General features: G+C 41.0%; 2 protein-coding genes across 2 annotated transcripts in view; one reads left to right on the forward strand and one right to left on the reverse strand.

The window, feature by feature from the left end:
- The window catches only part of ARG2 (arginase 2), a 28,459-nt gene extending 26,254 nt beyond the window's left edge, over positions 1–2,205 (forward strand). The window contains exon 8 of the mRNA XM_057731189.1: positions 1,845–2,205. Coding sequence (XP_057587172.1) covers positions 1,845–2,050 — 206 coding nt within the window. The 3' untranslated portion in view covers positions 2,051–2,205. The remainder of the gene's footprint in view (positions 1–1,844) is intronic.
- An 80-nt stretch (positions 2,206–2,285) lies between these two features.
- On the reverse strand, positions 2,286–20,260 carry VTI1B (vesicle transport through interaction with t-SNAREs 1B). Its single transcript, XM_057731191.1, has 6 exons — positions 19,804–20,260; positions 10,012–10,070; positions 8,126–8,317; positions 5,509–5,682; positions 3,875–3,936; positions 2,286–2,614 (listed from the first exon to the last, which is right to left on the reverse strand). The coding sequence occupies exons 1-6, from the start codon at positions 19,916–19,918 to the stop codon at positions 2,518–2,520; spliced, it is 699 nt and encodes a 232-aa protein (XP_057587174.1). The 5' UTR covers positions 19,919–20,260; the 3' UTR covers positions 2,286–2,517.
- Positions 20,261–20,633: the final 373 nt, after the last annotated feature.

Below are 20,633 nucleotides of genomic sequence, written 5' to 3' on the forward strand. Positions count from 1 at the left end.
CACTGGAGTCTGTTTGATAGGACCTGTGATATGGGGAGACTGAAAGATGAACGGCTGACAGGAAGATGAGTGAACCGAGTGCTAGGTCATCAAGAGTAGCGACAGGAGGTTACTGTCCCCAGACTCATACGCATTTGCAAAGTGTCCATTTCTGTCAGAAAGCTTTTGGTTTTAAGGCTACTTGAAATTACCCCTCACTGCAAAACTTAAACAACTACCACATGGTACTTCAATACCATCTCATGAAATTGGGGTCGAAATAGCATAGAGACCCCAGACTGAGAAGTATAGGAAACCCTTGACTAGTTGGGATAGATGTGGAAATTGAGAAAGAGCCTACCTGGGCCTTAGGCACTGCAGAAAGGGGAAGCATGCTTGTCTGTCACATCTGACAGGGGCAAAAGCAGTCTTATTCTCAGATGCACAATTGTAGATGTTGTCAATTGTCCTTGGCCAGTGAACCTGGAAGTTCAGTTCTCCATTCTGGTTCCAAGTGACACAACGTAGAGCAGAGGCTGGTAACTTCTAGCACTCAGATGGGCAAATGGTCATACTTTGTCCCTCCCTCCCTCCCCTGTTGCAGTGTTATTCTGTTCCCAAAGGCTGTCTGTCCTGACACTGTCAACTAGATATATAAAGCAGTTTACTTAATTTACAAGGTGGCAATAGTCTAGAAATGTGGGCAATATATATTTTTAATAGCTTGAACACTCTTGATTTACTTCTGGGGTATGCAAAAGGTCCACGTTTAGTAAGTGGAAATCAGACACAGAGACCATCAGACACAGATGCATGCACAGGGATTGGTGGAAATGCGACAGTAACGTGCCTGCTCATTGTAGCTTTGCACAGTGCACTGAACTCTGCCTTGCTAATGAGGGATGGCACACTGAGTGGATGTAATAGCATTGAACATAACATATACTATAATGTAATATCCATTAACCATTAGGTGTATTCACCCATGTGTCCAGGCTTTATGGCCACCCTAAATATTCAGATACTTGTATTTTCCAATGCTGGTTTCTTCAGATGACTCTTGAAGGAGGTAGATTAACTTCATCCAGAATAACCAACTAAAAATACCCCAGAAGTAGGGCATATATATGTGTTGGGGGGGAGGGCCAGAAGGCAGGTCTGGATAGGTTCTTTTCTGATCTAATCTTCCAGTCTCAAACCCTTTGGCACAAGTTCCTAAACCCTCACAGAAAGGTAACTGGAGTTCAAATTAAAGTATGACCAAATCTTCCCATGACCAAGTGCAAGATACTGGGTCAGTCTGATGGGAGACCTAAAAACTGTCAGACATGGAACCTGCCCTCAGAGCTCAGACTTGCAGAGGTGAGAGTAAGATATTCAGTAATAACTATAGGGCACATGGTGCCCTAAGAGATACACAGAGCCAGAGTTCAAAAGTGGGAACAGAGCTCTGGCTAGTGACATGTGAGAGATCTCCTCTTCACACAACTACAGGCAGGCATCTGGGAGGTTCCTAGAAATCCTGGAAATGATACATTTTCCCAACTAGGCTGGAAACTCCTACAGCCACACCACCTACCCCCTACCCTGACCCAACTCTTATCCTAACCAGAAAGCCTGTCAGCTATGCCTGTTACATTCATGAAACAGGGATAACTGATTTTATTACCTTAAAGGTTTCTTTCATCCTACTCTGGTATACCAGTATGCCCAAGAGGATGAGGTATAAGGGGCTTCCTGACAGTGGATAGTTTTATAGCAGAAAATGACTTCTTTTTTACCTTGGTTTAGTTCTGCCCAGGTGGGACAATCCTCACTGAAAGCAGTAGCTCGGAAGCTTTTTTTGTCATACTTTGTTCTTTCAGGGTTGCTCTCAGCACTGGATCTTGTTGAAGTCAATCCTCAGTTGGCCGCATCAGAGGAAGAGGCCAAGGCTACAGCCAGCCTAGCAGTGGATGTGATTGCTTCAAGTTTTGGGCAGACAAGGGAGGGAGGGCACATCGTCTATGACCAACTTCCTACTCCCAGTTCACCAGATGAATCGGAAAGTGAAGAACGTGTAAGAATTTAGGAAATACTGTGTGCTGAGACATGTTTGGCACAACGGGCTTTCTAGAGTCGTGAGGCATTTGCGGTGACAGATACTGAATGATCGTCTGAGTCAACACTGCCTTAATGAGAATATCTGTGCATTCTCACAATTGTAAAGTTTCCTTCCCCTTCATTTTGGTGACCAATTATACTACTGTAAATGTATTTGGGTTTCTGAAGCTCACAGGATATTAATATGTTGTTGGAGCACTATGTAAACTTTAAAGAGGTCATAAACAGCATTTATTACCTTGGTATATCATACTGGACTTATTGCTGCTCCTTCACATTTCAGTGGTTTTCTGTCTTCCCCCCTCCTCCCACAGTCTGGCTACACAGTGCCTTCTTGAACCGGTAGCTCACAGCAGCAATAAAATTTTTCCACGTCTCTAACATCATTCATTCAGAGTCACAGTTCTGGTCCACAAATCCTTCCCTGTAGGAGGTTCAACTTTTGCGTAAGAATTTGTAATACACCAGGCCTCCCAGGATGGCTAGCTCCAGTAAGATGACGATGGAAAGTAGCAGCTTGTTGGTTGTCACTCTACAAAGAAAAGCAAAGTGGGATGTAGTCAGAAGTCTAGATAACCTTATTTCTTTCCATTCTTAATACTTAGGGGTTTGACCTGGGGCCAAGGCCGGATACTGTGAGGCAGACTGAATTTCTGTTTGATCATGTAGCTACTTATTAGTAATTATTTATAAGGTTCTTTAGCTGGTAATACTGTCTACCTCACAGAAATATTGAAAACTGGGACGACAGATACCAAAGCATAAAAATGTTTTTTCTAAAATGTCTTCAAATAGTAGTTAGTACTTCACTTTAAAAAGTTTTTCTATGAGGGGCTAGTTAGAAAAATATTAAATATGAAAAAGTATATCATTTTTGAAATCATGTTGAATCATATTTCACAATAGCAGAAATATAGGCTCACTATCTAACCATCTAGAGCTGCACTGATTAAATACTACAGCTGTTAGCACACATTAGGGTTGGTGGCAGACCCTCCAGTGTTGAAATCCAGCTCGGGTGTAGCAAGGGGGTTCTGCTTTAGGATAAATAATTAGAAGCTGGGTAGTGCCTTTCAACCTCTTGTGAACTTCTTGCCCTTCTTACTTTCTTCCTCTATGGGTATCTCTATAAAGGCAGTAAACTTTTTGAAGCTCCAATACTCTTAACACAAAAAATCCAGTCAATCACCCTAAACTGAATGTTTTCCCCCATTCCACAAGGAATTTACCACCGTTTAGGGAAATCTCTCTCTCCTGCTAGTTCCATGACTGGATTGTAATCAACAGTTTCACGCATACTACCTACATCCACTTACCCCAAATTCAGCCTCAATGGTAAAACTTCCCTTCTGCCCCTTGTTTTGTTGCTGTCAGCACTTACCTCAAGAGTTTGTTTTTTAGAAGTCAACTTCTTGCTAACAAGAAAGAACTCCCAAAAAGGGGGTTGATTCCCATGAAGGGCAAGCTAAGCCAAAAGCAACTACTAAGCAATAGCAATGAACAGTCTTCCAATCAAGTTTTTACAAGTTTATTTCCAGGAATATGAAGCTCTAAGGAATGTAAACTGGGAGTAAAAGTCCTTCCAGTAGACAAATTTTCTACTGCTCCAAATCAGAGCAGTATATATATTTTTAACAAAGGATTTTGTCCTGGGATATTTAACTATACAATATTCTTTATTTCTTCTGCTTTATTAGCACCTTTGCAAGTCACTGTTTAAAGCTTTGACATTCTTGGTTGAAAGACATTAGAATTAAGGTAAACTAATTTTGTGACTATTTTTAAAACTTACTTTCTGGACATTGAACGGAGAACCTTCCGACTTTTGCTCAAGTTTTCATTTGTGTTTACCAGCTGAGAAGAGAAAATAGCAATTATTTGCCCCCTTCTTTCAAAAGTACACACTGTAAAATTGAACAGTCCTAAACTGACAGTGGGTATTAAGGGGTATATGTTGAAAAACTCCCAGAAATCCAATCAACCTAAATGATGGCCTCTTAAAGTAGAAGAAACTGGAAAGGACAAGATACTTTAGTACTTGTCAAGTAGGGCTAGGAATTATTATATCCCAAGGTTGCTGTGGAGAGACTTCTGGGACTGAGCTAATCCTTCACCTTGCTACTCAAAGTCTTCAAGTGTACCTTGCCAGTAACTCTGAGCAACTTAAGATCTGAATTTCATCAGCCAAACTCCAGAAGAGCCTCTTGATTTAAGGTTTGTTTTTGTAGGCTGGTGGATTACCACTTTTGGGATTTGGTTCTTCTTCCTTTTTTCTTTATCCCGTTAAGAGACACTTACATTGAATTATGAAAGGAATTAAATCTTTTTTTTTTAAGCCTTTTTTATTCCTTTTTGGTTGCCTGTTTTACTAATCTATATAGCTGGAGGATATTTCAACAGATGCCACGTGCCATCTGTTCCCATTCCCCAGTGGCCTTGGTAAGTTGCTCTCTCAGTTCATCCCTCAGCTTTTAAATTCAACTAATCTGCCTGGTAAGTTCAAAAGTAGAAAAAACATACAATCTGTAAAGAAGTTGCCTTCTCTATAGCTTACCTTGAATTCAGTACTTTACTGTGAATTTTCACTAAGGAGGGAAGGGCATCATTTTGATTTAATTTTAAGAATGGAGAATTACAGCAACTAAGATGGGAAAATAACAGCTCAGTGTAGGGATTTGAGACGATTTTCTCCTACATCTAAGTCTTGACCACAGTATCTGTTTTTAAGTTTGGATCTGCCTCATGCTCTTAAGAATACAGCATTCCACTGGCAAATTGTACTATTAAAATTCCTTTGCAGATGGTACAGAAAAGAAGGAATGAATTGTTTTTCAGAGCCTCTTAGAGTGATAGTAGATGAGATGCCGCAGTATAGTCATCATCTGGCTTAAGTATTTGTTTTCTTCTCGCAATGATGTCCCTTACCTTAGGTAACGGTAAAGAGTTAGAGTCCAGGACTGAACCTCTGTGAGTTGTCGGTAGTACTATTTTATGACGTGGAAAATAGCCTTGGCTCTAAATGATATGAAAGTGTCATCTACTTAAAAAGATCCTAGCTTTCCTAAGAAAAGCACATGTTCTACTAGACATATGAGAAATAAAAATCTGATTTATAATACAGGACCTAGTAAAAGGATGGAGTGGCTTCAATCTTATTTGACAATCCTAAATAAATGCAGAAATTGGATTTCTACAGTCCCTGTCCTCCCCTGCCCCACCCATGACTTCTAAATCTTAGGAGCAAAATTACTTCCAAAGGTTATCTTTCAGCCAAGGAAACTACAATCAAAGAAAAGAGTAAGAACCTAAAAGGTCATACCCTGAATTTAGAACTGCGGTAGCTTCTGGCAGTAGCAAGGCATCGAGGTGTAATGGGCCCACCTACTTTCCCCACTCTTGCCCCTTGCCCCGTCCACCCAGACTTACTCTACTCTTGGTACGTTCCAACTGGTCACGTTGCTCCCCCAGCTCGTCTATGATTTCTGAGCCAATCTGGTCAGTCTCTGCAGCAATCCGATGAGAACGCTCAATACTCTGGGTCGCCCGGTTCAGGCTGTCAGTGCCTTGCAGAAGCAATGCCCTTTGAGACTGTAGCCGATTCTGACAGCAGGTTGGAAGGGAAATGTTAGACTTTTTCCATTATGAATGAATTTATAAGAAGGGATATCATGTGCAATAACTTTCATTCCTTTTAAGACAACCAAAGATGCTAATGAATCAGACTAAAAGAGAACCTGGGATTCAATGTAGGATCACAATACCTCCCAATTCACTTCTTATTAAACTTCGGTGGGGCAAAAAAAGGATTAAACACATTTCTCCTGTGCTCCTGATGAATTTGCACTGGTTCATGTGCTTTCTGGACTAGCAACTTCTGAGAGGCAATGGCCCTGATCTGGGATGCAGGAGCTACCTGAAAATACATACAGCCTATAATTTTGATAGTGCAAACTAAACTCTAGAAATAGTTCATTTAATTCACTGATGGGTATTGAGGATTGAGGGACCATGAATTAGCTATTCGTTTTCAGCACATACAGAAATCATCTAGAAGTGTGAGACACTACCACATTCTGAAAAAAAAAAAAGCGGCTACACTCTAGATAAGCCCCAAAAGAATTTCACCTCAGACCAAACATAGAAAACAAAAATGGAAGTTGTTACACTGGTGATCTGCTCTCAAGGAAGGCAGTATCTGGGGCCAAGAAAGCTGCCCTAATTTCCCAAGCACCCTATTTCTAAACCTCCACCAAAGTTTTAGTCTACCTATAATCCTAAGCACAGAAGACATAAGGACAGAAGTAGCCTTTGTTGGGCCAGAAATCACCAACAAAAATGGATACAGCTCTAAATTCTCAGCTATTCAAAGCACACATTCAAAAAAGGGCTGGCTCACAAAGCCTGTTACTGAACACGTGACCATCAGCACTCGATGCACCATCAAGAAGCCAAAAGATGCGTTCCCAGATGAGAATAAGAAGCTCTTCACTTCATATATGGCATATGAACAAGTGGAAGAGGAAACCACTGAAAGAGGCTGAAATAAACCCCAGTTCCACTGGCTTAAAAGCAGCAGGAAAAAGACTGTTAAAAATAAAAAACGGGGATTTTCAACTGATTAGGCTTAAGAAAAAGCAGGAAGAGACAGTAAGATTACACAAATCAACCCCAGATTGGGAGCAATAATTCTACTAAAGGTAGTTTGTATATCTAAATTGTTTTTATAATTTCTGAAACTAATAATTTTGAAGCAAAATAAGTGACCAAAGTCACTATACACCTTTCATCTCACTTTAACAAGCTCCACTTGCCTGCCTTTTCCCACTCTCCTTTCACAAGTGAATTCTGAAAATTTAACATTCTCAAATACTATAGTTTTGACATCAGGAATGTCAGGCCAGCATCACTGGAATATCCCCTAAACTATATACAGGATGCATCATGAAGTAGGATTTGTTTAAAACTGTGCCATTAGCCTTTCTACATCTGTGCAGTTTGCACTTGTGGGCCCCCTTTCACTTCTCCCACATTACTGGCCAGGCCATTTCTACTTTGTGCTGTGGAATATAATCCCAAAGGTAACACATGAAATTTAATCTTTGTGAAGTTTTATTCAGAACAAGACTGTTAAGCTTCTCCAGACAGTTTGAGAATACAGACTTTCGATTTAGTCAGTCTAATTTTATAAATGAGAATACTAGAGGCTAGAGGGGCAGTCTGGCTCACTTTCTATTACAACAAAGTAAGGTGTTAGCCCCTTTTTGAGAAGCATCCTGCTTCCTCTACTGTATCTAGGCTGTTTGGCCATCTTGATATAAATGTAAGGGAAAGCACGGGTTAATTCTGTAACAATACTCTGATAAATTAAAAACCTAACCGATATTGGGACTTCCCTGGTGGCGCAGTGGTTAAGAATCCGCCTGCCAATGCAGGGGACATGGGTTCGAGCCCTGGGCCAGGAAGATCCCACATGCTGCAGAGCAACTAAGCCCGTGCGCCACAACTACGGAGCCCATGTGCCACAACTACTGTAGCCCCACACGCCTAGAGCCCATGCTCGGCAACAAGAGAAGCCTGCGCACCACAACCAAGAGTAGCCCACGCTCACCACAACTAGAGAGAGCCCGCATGCAGCAACGAACACCCAATGCAGCCAATAAAAATAAATGAAAAATTAAATTCATTAAAAAAACAACAACAAAACCTAACCAATCTTGAGGGGCATATGTGAGAAAGAAACTGGATCAATGAGTCAGACTACAGAGTCCAGATGTAATATGAATAGGTAACACTTCTACATCACCACTACATATCAAGCACTGTTTTATACATAAAGGATACAAAGAAATCTAAACAAGCAAATTATTTGGAATGATCTACATTAAAATCAGTAGAGGTGGGCACCCAAGGGGAGAAGGGGAATTGGATGCAGGAAAGAGGAAAATGTGGAAAAAAACAGAGTCAAGTATGCACTGATAACATGAACTGTACTCCACCATATGGTTAATCATTGTACCACAGACCTGTAAGGGAAAAGACTTACCATATGTTCATTCTCTACAGTGTATGTACCATATTTCATGTCTCCTCGGCCTCCAGGAGTGGCTGTCAAAGGTGTGCTTCTCACTTCCCGATGGAGTTTGGCAAGGTCCTTCCGGTAGGTTCGAAGCTTAGACATCATAGGGTTACGAAAAGATAGGGGTGCATAACGTAGTTCCTCTTCCATCTCGGCCAGCTAGGAAGGCAGTAAGTAGTGAGTTAGATGGTCTGCTTCTGTTCTGTCACATATGGGTAATATGTCTGGTTTGGACTAATCAAACCACAGACAACCCTAAATAAATACTCAACCGTGTGGTCCAGGGGGCAGGGACCACATGTGACACGTTCATTTCATTACTCTGAGTGCCTGGCACAGTGCCTAGCAGGCACAGAACAGGCCTTCAAAAAGTATGTGATGAATGAGTGAGAAAACTAACAAGTACCTTACAGCTTACTAAACATTTTTACATGCATTCTCTCATTTAATCTTCGCAACAGTTCAATAAGGTAGGAAATACTAATTCTACTTTATATATGACTTGAAGAAACCTGCTCAAGACTACATAAGAGAAGTCAGGATTCAAAATCTTCAAATGCTCTTTTCAGTATACCAAGTTCTTAAGCTCTTATGGTTCAAGTGCTATCGTGAAGCATTCTGAGATCTACTGTAATAAAAATGATGAGGGTATGGCATCAAGGTTCTTCCCTTTCTCCTCCTCCTCCTCCTGAAGACCAACTGTTTGTCTCCATGTCAGAATAACCGAGGTCCAAATCATTTCCATTACAACAGGCCAGAAGTTATTTTCATCTGCCTGGGATGGCCAGAGTAGGACTGATTAATTTTTTTAAGTTCAAGGAAAGAATCTAAGCACCAAACAAATAAATTGGTATTAATTAAAAGATTTTCGAAATGCTACCAAGATGTTAACTGAAAAAGAAGACTGGCTCTGTAACAGGTTATCGTGGATATGCTCAGCTGTAGAGAGGTATTAGGAAAGTTTCTGGTACTGCCATTATGAAGGAGATAGTTTTCACAGTCTGGTGGAATGATCCTTCTTAAAACAGGTGCAGAATAAAGAAAAGAATGCAGATAAGCTTCACTTCTCAGAACTTCACTGGGATAGGGAAGTTGTTCTTCAACAAGCAATAAGAAAGTTCTCTGGCTTTAAAAGAATTTTTCAGTCTATTTTGGGGTAGAAAACACTAGGGGCAACTATTTCTTCAGAGTACTACCAGGGACCTGAATTTTAGCTCCAGCCCCTTTGCTGAAGCTAGAGCACAATGATATGGAGACAGAAGGCCCTTACTTCTAAAAGGTGAAAGCAAAACTTTTTCTTTCTTTTTTTTTTTTTTTAAAGAAAAGCCCCAGATTAGGAGAGAAGCAGTTCTTAAACTGCTCAGCAACCTGGACCAACTTCTAACAAGCTTTAGGTCCTGACTGGGTACTCATCCTGTCCACACATGCCTTGCCTAAAGTGCCAAATTCAGCGACTGTGCTATCTTTTAAAACAGAAGGGAATGTGGCTAGAACCACTTCTGACCTCCATTTTCTATGACAGTAACTTTAACAAAGAAGAATAACTGATCTTAATGGCCAACTTTTAAAATGAGATTTTAAAAGACCACTCACGTAAAAGTATGAGAATGTCCTTATTACATTAGCAATGTATTATCAAAGACTCATTTCAGGAGAGTCTTCAAGCTTTACCCACTTGTGATTATCAAACCTCCTCAATACCCATCGCCATCAACTGGCCTCATTTAGTAAGAAATAATCAAAACCAAGATCAATGGACAGGAACAGTTCATCTGTGATCAGGTCATAAGCATTGCTTATGGAAAAGACCAACAAACAGGAAGAAGAAATAAGGACTTGTTCCTTGTTCTCACCGTTTCATTTGCTTCCTGCTGCTTTTCATCGAAATCTCTGATCAACTTCTTCTTCTCTTCTGGAAAAGACAAGTTTTAAGTTCTCAGTCCTGCTTCCAAACATTCCTAGACGCCATACCCGATGCTTAGAATAAACTCCCCATTCCTTTCCTGGGGGTACTATCACAGTACTTAATCACCCCTAAAAGGCATTTAGAAACATAGGGGAACTAGTTATCACAATAACTGGGGGGAGGGGAGAGGGACAGTATTGTCATTGGCATTTAAGTACCCAGGGAACAAGAATATCTATGCTAGGGACAAACCAGCATAACAATGATCTGGCCCCAAAGGCCAACAGCATCCCTACTAAGAAAGACTACAGGTCTAAGTTAATCATTGTCAGTCTTTTTTCACCCATCCTAATAGAGGGACCAGGCACACTTTCATCAATAAGAATGTTTAACAATACTAGTTCTCTGGAATCTCTGTCCCCACTTTCACTCCCACTGTAAATCACATCTCTATATTAACCCTTATCCACTGCTTTTCTGCAAAACAAATTCAAAACCCACCTACTCTGCTCGCTGCAGAGACTGCGTGGTATACAGCACAAGTTTCTTAGCCATATCCACTGGCAGCGTTATGGGAAATGATGTAAAATACCACTGACTCAAGGAAAAAGTCATTCCTTGTTCAACCCTTTGCATCATGTCACTTTAGTGCCAGTATGTCTTTTAATACCTAAAATTTACTAACCTCCCCCTTTAACAAAAATAGAACAGGCTTTAGCTTCAAAGCAATAACATCTAACTAAAACAGCACTGTTTTGCCTTCACTGTATTTTTTCTGATCATTTACATAGGTTCTATAGATTTTCCATTTAAGGTAGTGATATAAAATTTCCCTTTAAAGTAACTTTATGTATTAAATAAATTCATTTCACATGAATACTGATACAAAGAAAATGATTAATTATAGTAAAAATGGTGCTTGGACACAGCAAAAATGATGAAAAGGAGTACTGGCACCTGGTAAACATCTGTACAGGCGGAAAGTGCTGGTGAGTAAAGGGGCTTAGGTTCTGGTCCTAGCTTTGGGCCTGACTCAACATGCAAGCTTGGATAATTCTTTTCATCTCTTTGGGACCTAACCTCCTTCCTTGGCTATAAAATGAGGAGGTAGATCATACCTAATAAGCATATCTAACAAGCAAAAAGAGGAGGGGAGGGGAGGGGAGGGGAGAGGAGAGGAGATTTCTCCCTGGAAATCTACACATAATCTACTTATTACCACAAAGTTATCATTGCTTACAATATTTTTTGAATTCATCTTCTGGAATTACATTCACAATCTAGGGATACAGTATTTTTTTTTTATTGTGGTAAAACAGAATATAAAATTTACCATTTTGACCATTTTTAGGTATGCAGTTAAGAGGCATTAAGTACATTCACAGTGTTGTGCAACCATCACCATTATCCATCTCTAGAAACTTTCCATTGTCCCAAACTGAAACTCCATACCCCTTAAACCCTAACTCCCCACTTACCCTCCCCAGACTCTGGTAACCACCATGCTACTTTCTGTGTCTATGAATTTGACTACTCTAGGCACCTTGTGTAAGAGGAATCATACACTATTTGTCCTTCTTCACTTAGCATAATGTCTTCAGGGTTCATCTATATTGTAGCATGTATAAGGTCACAGTCTTTTAAAGCTATGTATTGATATTTTTCACTCAATGTGATTTCTAAATAAGCCAGCACTTCCATCAACTGAAGAAAGAGCAATCTTTTCCAATGTCAAGAAAACAGCTGAGTTGGACTTATGAAGGGATGGCACAGTGGGTACTCAACATGCTGTCCTAAAATTTTCTTGGATAATTTTGTTTACCCTCATTTTCATCACACCTTGACTTTCAAACCAAATCCCATGGAAGATGTAACACCACTGTAATGCTTTACATGGATTTACATTTTGTTGATCACAACAGCGTCTAGCATGTCAGCTGTCCACTACATTTTAACCGATCATAAATCATTTTGGTTGTGTATTTTCTATATTCTCCACTTGAGGTCAAGCACCTTCTAGAGAAATTTAGTTTTTCTTTTATATCAATACATAGCTTCTAGAACTCTAAACTGTCTAAATAGCACTTCAACATTGCTATTGTCTGCAAGAGCAAATAACAATGTACCCTTTACTAAGCTGCATTCATTGTCATATGACATTCCCTCCATAGGTACTCCAGCTGAACTATTTCTCAGTATATACTGCTCCCAGAACCCAGGGTTTGTTGTTTAAAAAAAAAAAAAAAAAAAAGGAGAAAGTTCAGCCACGGCAAATGGCCTACATCTTGACCAACCATGCTGTAATTGAAAAAAAGCACCAAAGCAGCTGTTATTATCCCTGAGTGGGCTGTTTTCAGCCATCAGCAGTGAAATACTACCTGCAAACAAGAATGGCTACTTCCATGGAGAACTATCATATTATTTTGTAATAAGCATCGCAAAAGTGTTGAGTGTCATCACTCCTCTGAACAGGCACATCTCCAAACTCAAGCACCCTCACTTCTGATCCAAGATGACAGTATTCTATAGGGGCATTCCTATCCTACATTTTTCTACATCTCTGTTAGTCATATATTTATTCTTTGTTGAAGGATATGAAAATCCGCATTCCTAAGAGGCAAATTCTAGAATGATTCAAAACAAGTAGCTACATAAATAAGAGCAGGGACGAAAGAGAGAGCCCACAAATCTTGATCCTCTCACTAACTTCCCTGCATGATTCTGTTATTCTCAGTCTTTTTTGAATACTCTACTCTCTATCTGATTTCATAAGACATACCTTCTCCTAGGAGTGCTCTACAGCTTATACACTTTTAAAGGTTCAAGAGACTGAACCCCTACCCCACTGAGAGGTATCAATAGCTGCTCCTTTGTGCTTTAGACTCAGAATTGTGAAACCATTGAATGTTAGAGCTGATCTAGTCTAAACTTCTCATTTTACAGTTGAGGAAATTAGAGCCTGGAGAAACTGTCCTCCCCAAGGCCACAGAAGGAGAAGATGCGTAGCAACACTACTTCCAGAATGCAAGTCTCCTGACTCCCAACCCAGTGATTCTGTACACTACAGCATTGAGGGGCATTTCGTACTCCCAGGGTATACAGGTGTAATATGTTCAAACCTCTTAACCTCTTAATTTTTTAGGGAGTTAGAAATAACACTATAATCAACTACATAACAACAGGGCTGATACTGGGTAGAACGGACACCAGAAACAAGAGTGAGCTACTCCAAATAACACTATCCCCAACCCCACACACCTTCCTAAACCATTCACATGTGAATGATTCACTCTGAAGCTGAATGTTTGGTAAACTGGGTGGATGGCAGAACAATGTCCCGGACATGGAATAAAATACAAACACCCAGCTCTGAAAGTGCTAGAGGAAGCCTACCTCATGTTCGACCAAGGTGGTAGCCTCTCTTTCTTATATGTGGTTTGAATTCCCAGCCCAAAAGTGACATAACCTTGGTCCATTAGAACTGTGGAAATAACTTCAGTTTCACCAGGATCTGTAAAATTTGTGATTAATGCTTTTGGTGCCCCACTGTGGCATTTTTAGGACCTACATCCTCTTTGTAGACCACATGGTTACCTGATCTCACACCATATAGGAAGTAAAAGCATCAGATCCCTCTAAGCCTGTTTTCTCAACTATAAATAAGAAATATAACAGTAATGACCTGGTACAGTTGTCTGAAAGAGTTAAAAGACATAGTACACATAACAAACACGTAGCAAATGCCAGGCATATTAAGAGTTCAATAAATAGTAACTACCACTGTTTTTTTAAAGTAAATCCCTAGGTAGGAAGAACTAAGCAAAAACAAAATTCACCAAAGAATATGAAAAGTGTTGGAAAAATTAAAATTCTGCACTTAGTAATTGTGCTTACCAACCTGCTACATGTGGTCCTCCATAGCTATTATTTTTTCTGGCTTCCAAAATAATGGAGTCTCATGTATAGATATTGAAATTTAAGTGAATTAAAATGAAAAACTTTCAATAATTTTACAATATTCATTAAGACATGTGCCTTCAGGTGCTACAAAACTAAAACTAGAAATCATGACTATAGGTACTTACTGTACGAATTGGATAAGAATTTACAGCAGTCTGAGGTATCTGGAGAGACCTCATCAGATGCTGCAAAGCTAAGACTACAAATTATGGTTGTAGGCACTTAATGTAATATTAAATGGATTAATAATTATCGCATATGCTAATAGCTTGTCACTGCCATACAAACTTCCTAAAGTAGGACACATTGTGTCTGTGATCCTAGCCTTCTTTAAAATAGGTGTGTGTGTATATATGTATATAGATAATTTTAAAAGTGATGAAAATGTGGAAAACATGGTAGAATATAAATAAAATCACTCAGTTTCAACACCTAATCATATATTATTACTATTTTCTTCCCAACAATTCACAGTATTTATACAATCATTCAACAAATATTGACAGAGCACCTAGTATGTACTAGGTACTGTTCTAGGTGCTTAGGATACATAATTAATAAAACAGATAAAATATAGCGCTTATGACAGAAGGGGAGGGAACACTTCCAAAGCCTTTTATAAGGTTGCACTATGCTGATACCAAAACCAGAGAAGAACACCACAAGAAAGGAAAATTATAGGCCAATATCCCTCATGAACACAGATGCAAAAATCTTCAACAAACTATTAGCAAAATGAATGGTAGTTTCCACAGAAATAGAATAATCCAAAAATTTGTATGGAACCACAACAGACCCCAATTAGCCAAAGCAATCTTGAAAAAGAAGAACAAAGCTGGAGGCATCATGCTTTCTGATTTCAAACTACAGTTGACCCTTGAACAACAAGGGCTTGAAATGGGCGGATCCACTTATACACAGATTTTTTTCAATAGTAAATACTACAGTACCACATAACCTGCAGATACTGAGGAACTTTGGATAGGAGGGCCAACAAGTTATATGCAGATTTTCAGCTGCTCAGAGGACTGGCGCCCCTCACCCCCATGTTGTTCAAGGGTCAACTGTATATTACAAAGCTATAGTAATGAAAACAGTATGGTACTGGCATAAAAACAGACTCAAAGCTCAATGGAATGGAAAAGACAGCTCAGAAGTAAATCTACACATATGTGGTCAATTCACTTAAAATAAAGGGGCCCAGAATATACGATGGAAAAATGTATTAGGAAAAACCTAGTCTTTCTCCCTCCTATCTTTCTCTCCTGTACAGGAGAAAAACCTAGTCCTTCCTCCTGTTTGTTTGTTTCCCGTGTGTCTCTTTTACCACTCACACACAGCATGTCTCTTTTGGTCACCTAATGTGTGGGTTTTTTTCCCCCACAGCAACCAATTCTCTGAGACACCAGCTGGGTGTCCTCCAATTCAACTCAATTCTGACACTATCTACCCAGAGACAGTATCAGATTCCAGAGGTTAAGGGCTCAGTCCCACCACCACCTCAGATGCCAGTTGCAAGCATAGGTCCCCAGGTTACCCACAACTTCTGTCTAATTTGGCTACAAACCAGAGGTTCCCATGACCCCCTCCTCAGATTCAGTTAATATGGTAGAGAGGCTCACAAAATTCAGAGAAACACTTACTTAGGTTTACCAGTTTATTAAAGGATATGATAAAGGACAGAGATGAAGAACCAGATGAAGAGATACATAGGGTGAAGTCTCAGAGGGTCTCTTTCCCCTCCTGTTCTGTCCGTGGGACCTTCCATCCCCAAGGAGCTGAGGTGCATCACCCTCCCAGTGTGGATATGTTCAACCACCTGGAAGCTCTCTGAGACCCATACTATTGAAATTTTATGGAGGCTTCCTCACATAGACATGGTCAATCATTCATTCCATTTCTAGCCCCTTTCCCCTCTCCAGAGAAGTGGGGAGCAGGGATGAAAATCCAAGCTTCTAATCATGGGTTGGTCTTTCTGGTGACCAGCTCTCATCCAGGAGCCACCCAGGAGCCCACCCAGAGCAGCCTCATTGAATAAAAGATGCTCCCAGAAATTACAAGGGGTTTAGAAGCTCTGTGCCAGGAGAGAGAGAGACAGAGACAGAGACAGAGAGAGAGAGAAATATTTGTTTCCTGTTCTCTCATAGAAAAGGACAGTCTCTTCAATAAATGGTGTTGGGAAAAATCTGACAGTCACATGCAAAAGAATGAAACTGGGCCACTGTCTTTACACTATACATAAAAATTAACTCAAAAGGGATTAAAGACTTGAATTTTGGATTTGGCACCAAAAGTAAAAGCGACAAAAGCAAAAATAAACAAGTGGAGCTACACCAAACTTAAAGCTTCTGAGAGATCACAGGCAAAACGTTCTGACATAAATTGTACCAATGTTTTCTTAGGTCAGTCTCCCAAGGCAATAGAAATAAAAACAAAAATAAATAAATGGGACCTAATCAAACTTACAAGCTTTTGCACAGCAAAGGAAACCATAAACAAAATGAAAAGAAAACCTACAGAATGGGAGAAAATATTTGCAAAAGATTCAACCATCAAGAACCAAGAATGTGCATTTCTAACAAGCTTCTCAATGATGCTGATGCTGTTGGTTCAGGGATCTTACTTTGAAAACCATTGTTCTAGTGAAAGGAAGACAAATAATATACTATAAATATCATAAATATGTAAAATGTCTAGTATGTTAGAAGATAAGTGCTCTAGAAAAAAAGGGAAAGTAATGCAAGGTAAGGGTAGTTGTATACAGAGCTGGTATTCTGATGGTTTACTCAAATAAAATATCCAATTTGCCATATAATAGTAACAATGGCTAATCGCTCTTATTACTGGTAGGCAGTATTCTAAGGGTTTTACATATATTAGCTCACTTAATCCTCACAAAATCCCTATAAAGTAAATACAATGATTGATTCCCATTTTGCAGGGGAAACTAATTAGGTTAAAGTAAGTTGTTCAAGGTCACAAAGGTATTAAGAGGTGGATCTAGGATATGAACTCAGGCAGTCTGGCTCTAGAATCCTTGCTGTTAAATATTACACTACACTGCCTTTCAATTCATGTTATCTTCTTCACAAATGTTATTTTTAATGGTAGGAGAAGTATTTGTCAGATTAGAATGGACATACATTATGTTCTCTGTTCTATAAGTCACCCTTGATGTTCTCACCCACAATCCAAACAAACCTGTTTCTACTCTTACATTTCTTATTTATTCAATAAATTCATCATTCATTCAATTAACTGAGTGAGAAAATGCAGACACCCTTGAATCTTTCTCCCTCACTACCCATGTCCAATCAGTCTGGTTAATTTCTGTCTCAGAATCACCTCTTGGATTTGGGACTTTCTTGATTTCCATGTTACCTAGATGACTTGTCACAGAGGCTCCTATCATGGTCCCCAGTATACAGATTCTTGTGTCTCTCTTTCATCCTCCACTCAGCCACCAGCATTCTCCTTCTAAAATAAAATCTGACCATATCAGTCAGCTATAAAATCCTTTACTGATTCTCTATATCAAGTTTAGATGTCTTAATGCGACACTTAGGTCCCTTAACGGTCTGGCTGTGTCTTACTTTCCTCATCTACTATTACTCTCCCACACATATCTTAAGCTCCAATCATACTTGTGAATATTTGATTTTTTCTTCCTTTGTTGCCTCTTCCCACTTCCCCTCTCAGGCAAACTCCCATTCAACCCTTTACACTCAGAAGTTCTGCTTTCTGCAAAGCTTCCCTCTTGCTTCCCCACACCCATGTTAGCTGTTTTGGTCATGGTCTCAAAACTATCTCAGGACTCATCACACACTTTGTTGTAAATTTGCTCCCATTTAAGGTAAGAACTCTTGGAACTCCTCAGCGCCCAGGACACGGACTGATACATAAATCTCAATAAATGTTTATTGAAAAAAACTAAATTTAAATACAGAGCATAAGCTAAATGCAAGGAATGTGTTATGTACATTATTCAGTGCTTAAAAATCCATGGTGGAAAACAACTCTGAAAAGCCTATGAAGTAGTTGCAGGAGAGAAAAAAAAAGAATTCAGAGATGAGGCCCAGTGTGTTTGCTTAATTAAATTCAATTTATTCAACAAATATTTATTGAGTAGTTTGAACAAAGCAGTGAATAAGGAGACTAAAGTTGTTGAAATTCTTATAATTTGGGGATATGTGTATACTGTATTTACTTATTCATTGAACAACTAAGCGTTACCAGCAACTTGTGTTAGAGTATTTTGTATTTGGATAGAAACTCACACCTTTTGGACTGTCCTCTTTGCAGGAATTAGAAGTTTAGGTAGATGACAAAAGATAAATTTAACTCAGTTTTTTATTTTTCAAAACTGAATGTCCTTCTGCATTATTTAGCCTTACAGAAACAGACATTGCAAAAGTTAACACCAGGCTGAAAAAATGGTCTACTTTTCAACTATGTAAATCAGATCCTATCACCCTCCTGTTCTGCAAGCCATTACATTTAGAAAAAGGCGCAAATCTTTCACCGTGGTCTACAAGGCCGCATGCAATCTGGCCCTGCCTACCTCTTTAAAGCCTCATCTACTACCAGCATCTCCTCTGCTCATTCCACCCCAAACACAATGGCCTTCTTGTTCTTCCTAGAACATACCAAGCTCATTTCTGCTGAAAGACCTTTGCAGAACTATTCTGTCCTCCTGACACTCACTTCTCTCAGATTTTAGAATGGTTTACTCCCTTATGTCAAGTCTCTGCTCAATGCCACCTCCTCACAGAGGCCTTTCACAGACACGCAATTTAAAATTAGAGCGCCCCCCCATTCTTTTGCCCTGCTTTATTTTCCTGTATTGCCCTTAACAGCACCTCTTAATATTTATGTATTATCATCGACCCATTAGGACAGAGATTTCTAAGTCTCTTCACTGTAATTTGCAATATTACCAGCATCTAGGACAGTGCCTGGCACACAGCAGCCTCTTTCAATAAATGTTAAACACAGGTGAATTTCATTCTCGCCAGAGTCATTCAATTCATATGACCTTGGGTAACTCAGAGCAAACACTCGAGCTCTGACACTTAAGTAAAAGCAACAAAAGTCTTATCTGCCTTGCCATCAAGAACTATTTGTCTTAAGGCAAAGAACTATGGCAGACCTTCCTATACACACTCGACTGGAAAACTCTTAGCTCCTCCAAGCAAAGTTTGCAGCACTCTGAGTTTTGAAATCAAGGGGCAAGAAACAGTCTAAGCAGAGAGTTCATAAGAGGACCACGCCTAAAGACCACAATCCTGATTTTAAAGACCAATCCCCCTCAAGACTGGTTATCTGCCAACCCCAAAAGTTATGATTCCCTTGGGTTCTTAACCCTTTTTGTGCTACAGATCCTTTGCCAGCCTGGTGAAAACTGTGGACCTCTTTTGAAAATAACAGTCGTAAATGCATAAAACAAAATACAGAGAGCTACAAAAAAACCAATTCTACTGAAACACAGGATCGCAGACTTAAGGTCTCCTATGTTCCTCTTGCCACAGCGAAAATGAAACGAGAAAAATCTGAAGACTATAGGAGGATCAAGAGGTAGATGACACTCCGCGGTGCATCCCTGAGCACCCTAAGTGGCAGCAGGGAGATCCAGGGCGCCGGGACCCAGCCAACCCTAGGGGGCGTGTCTGAGGATGAGACGCGGAGAGAAGGGAGGAAGGGTCTGGGAAGAGGCTGGGAGCTCTTCCTCCCAGAGCTGGCGGAGCCGGGTTCCCCTTGGCTCAGTCCGCCCCCGCCTCACCTGTCCCTGCCATCCCCAGGAGCCGCTCCGGCACCCGTCGTAGGTCTTCATGGAGGCCGCGGAAGATCTCATGCAGTTTCTCGAAATGCTCTGAGGAGGCGGCGGAGGTGGCCATGGCGCAGGCCGGCTCTCGAGCAGCGGCCGCCGAGATTCTGGGCACGCGGCCCGTTCCTACTCCGCCGTCAGCCGCCCAGCCCGGCAGGCATCACGGCGACTGCCGCCACCGCCGTCCAGAACGAGGCGCTTCCGGGGCCGCGGCGGGGTCCTCCCGAGCCGGAACGCCCACCCCCTGCATGCCGTCACTGAGGGCGCGCCGGGCGCCAAAGCCTGACGGAAGATCGGGCGGGCTGCGCTGCCCCCGCTGTTTCTGAGGGGGCGGCGGTGCTAGGGCGGGAGCGGCAGCCTTGGAAGCCCGGAAATACCCCGTCCGGGCTTGGGAAGAGCGCCGCAGCCGAAGGGACTGTGGGAACCCACGGGCCCGGCGGCGCGGCCGCCTCTCTCCCGGGCCCCGCCTTCCGGCGAGGGGCGGACGCTGCAGTGCATGCCGGGGGCTGTAGTTCGGCCCGGAAGACGCTCCGACTCGGAAGTCGCGCAGTGCTGGGGGCGCTGGTCCTGCCGTAGACGGGGCCACCGGCGTGACGCTGACGCGCAGTGCTTTGGGATCAGCAGGCGCCTGGTCATCTTCTCAGCCATCGCACTGTCTTCTTCAGTTCACATTACGGCTGTTAGCTTTCGGTTCTTGGAAGATAGCTGGGCCAGGTTCCTGCCTGCGCTCCAGCTTAAAGCACTTTTACTGGGGAGTCCAGAGTCACATTCTTTCAGGAAGGTAG

This window comes from Hippopotamus amphibius, chromosome 4 (assembly GCF_030028045.1).
Source record: "Hippopotamus amphibius kiboko isolate mHipAmp2 chromosome 4, mHipAmp2.hap2, whole genome shotgun sequence".
Lineage (NCBI taxonomy): Eukaryota > Metazoa > Chordata > Mammalia > Artiodactyla > Hippopotamidae > Hippopotamus > Hippopotamus amphibius.

Coding starts and splice junctions, on each gene's coding strand:
- VTI1B (XM_057731191.1), bottom strand. CDS start 19,918: ATGGCCACCTCCGCCGCCTCCTCAGAGCATTTCGAGAAACTGCATGAG. Junction 8,318..10,011: donor AGCAGGAAGCAAATGAAACG/GTGAGAACAAGG, acceptor CTGCCTTCCTAG/CTGGCCGAGATGGAAGAGGA. Junction 3,937..5,508: donor TGGAACGTACCAAGAGTAGA/GTAAGTCTGGGT, acceptor TTCTCTTCTCAG/CTGGTAAACACAAATGAAAA.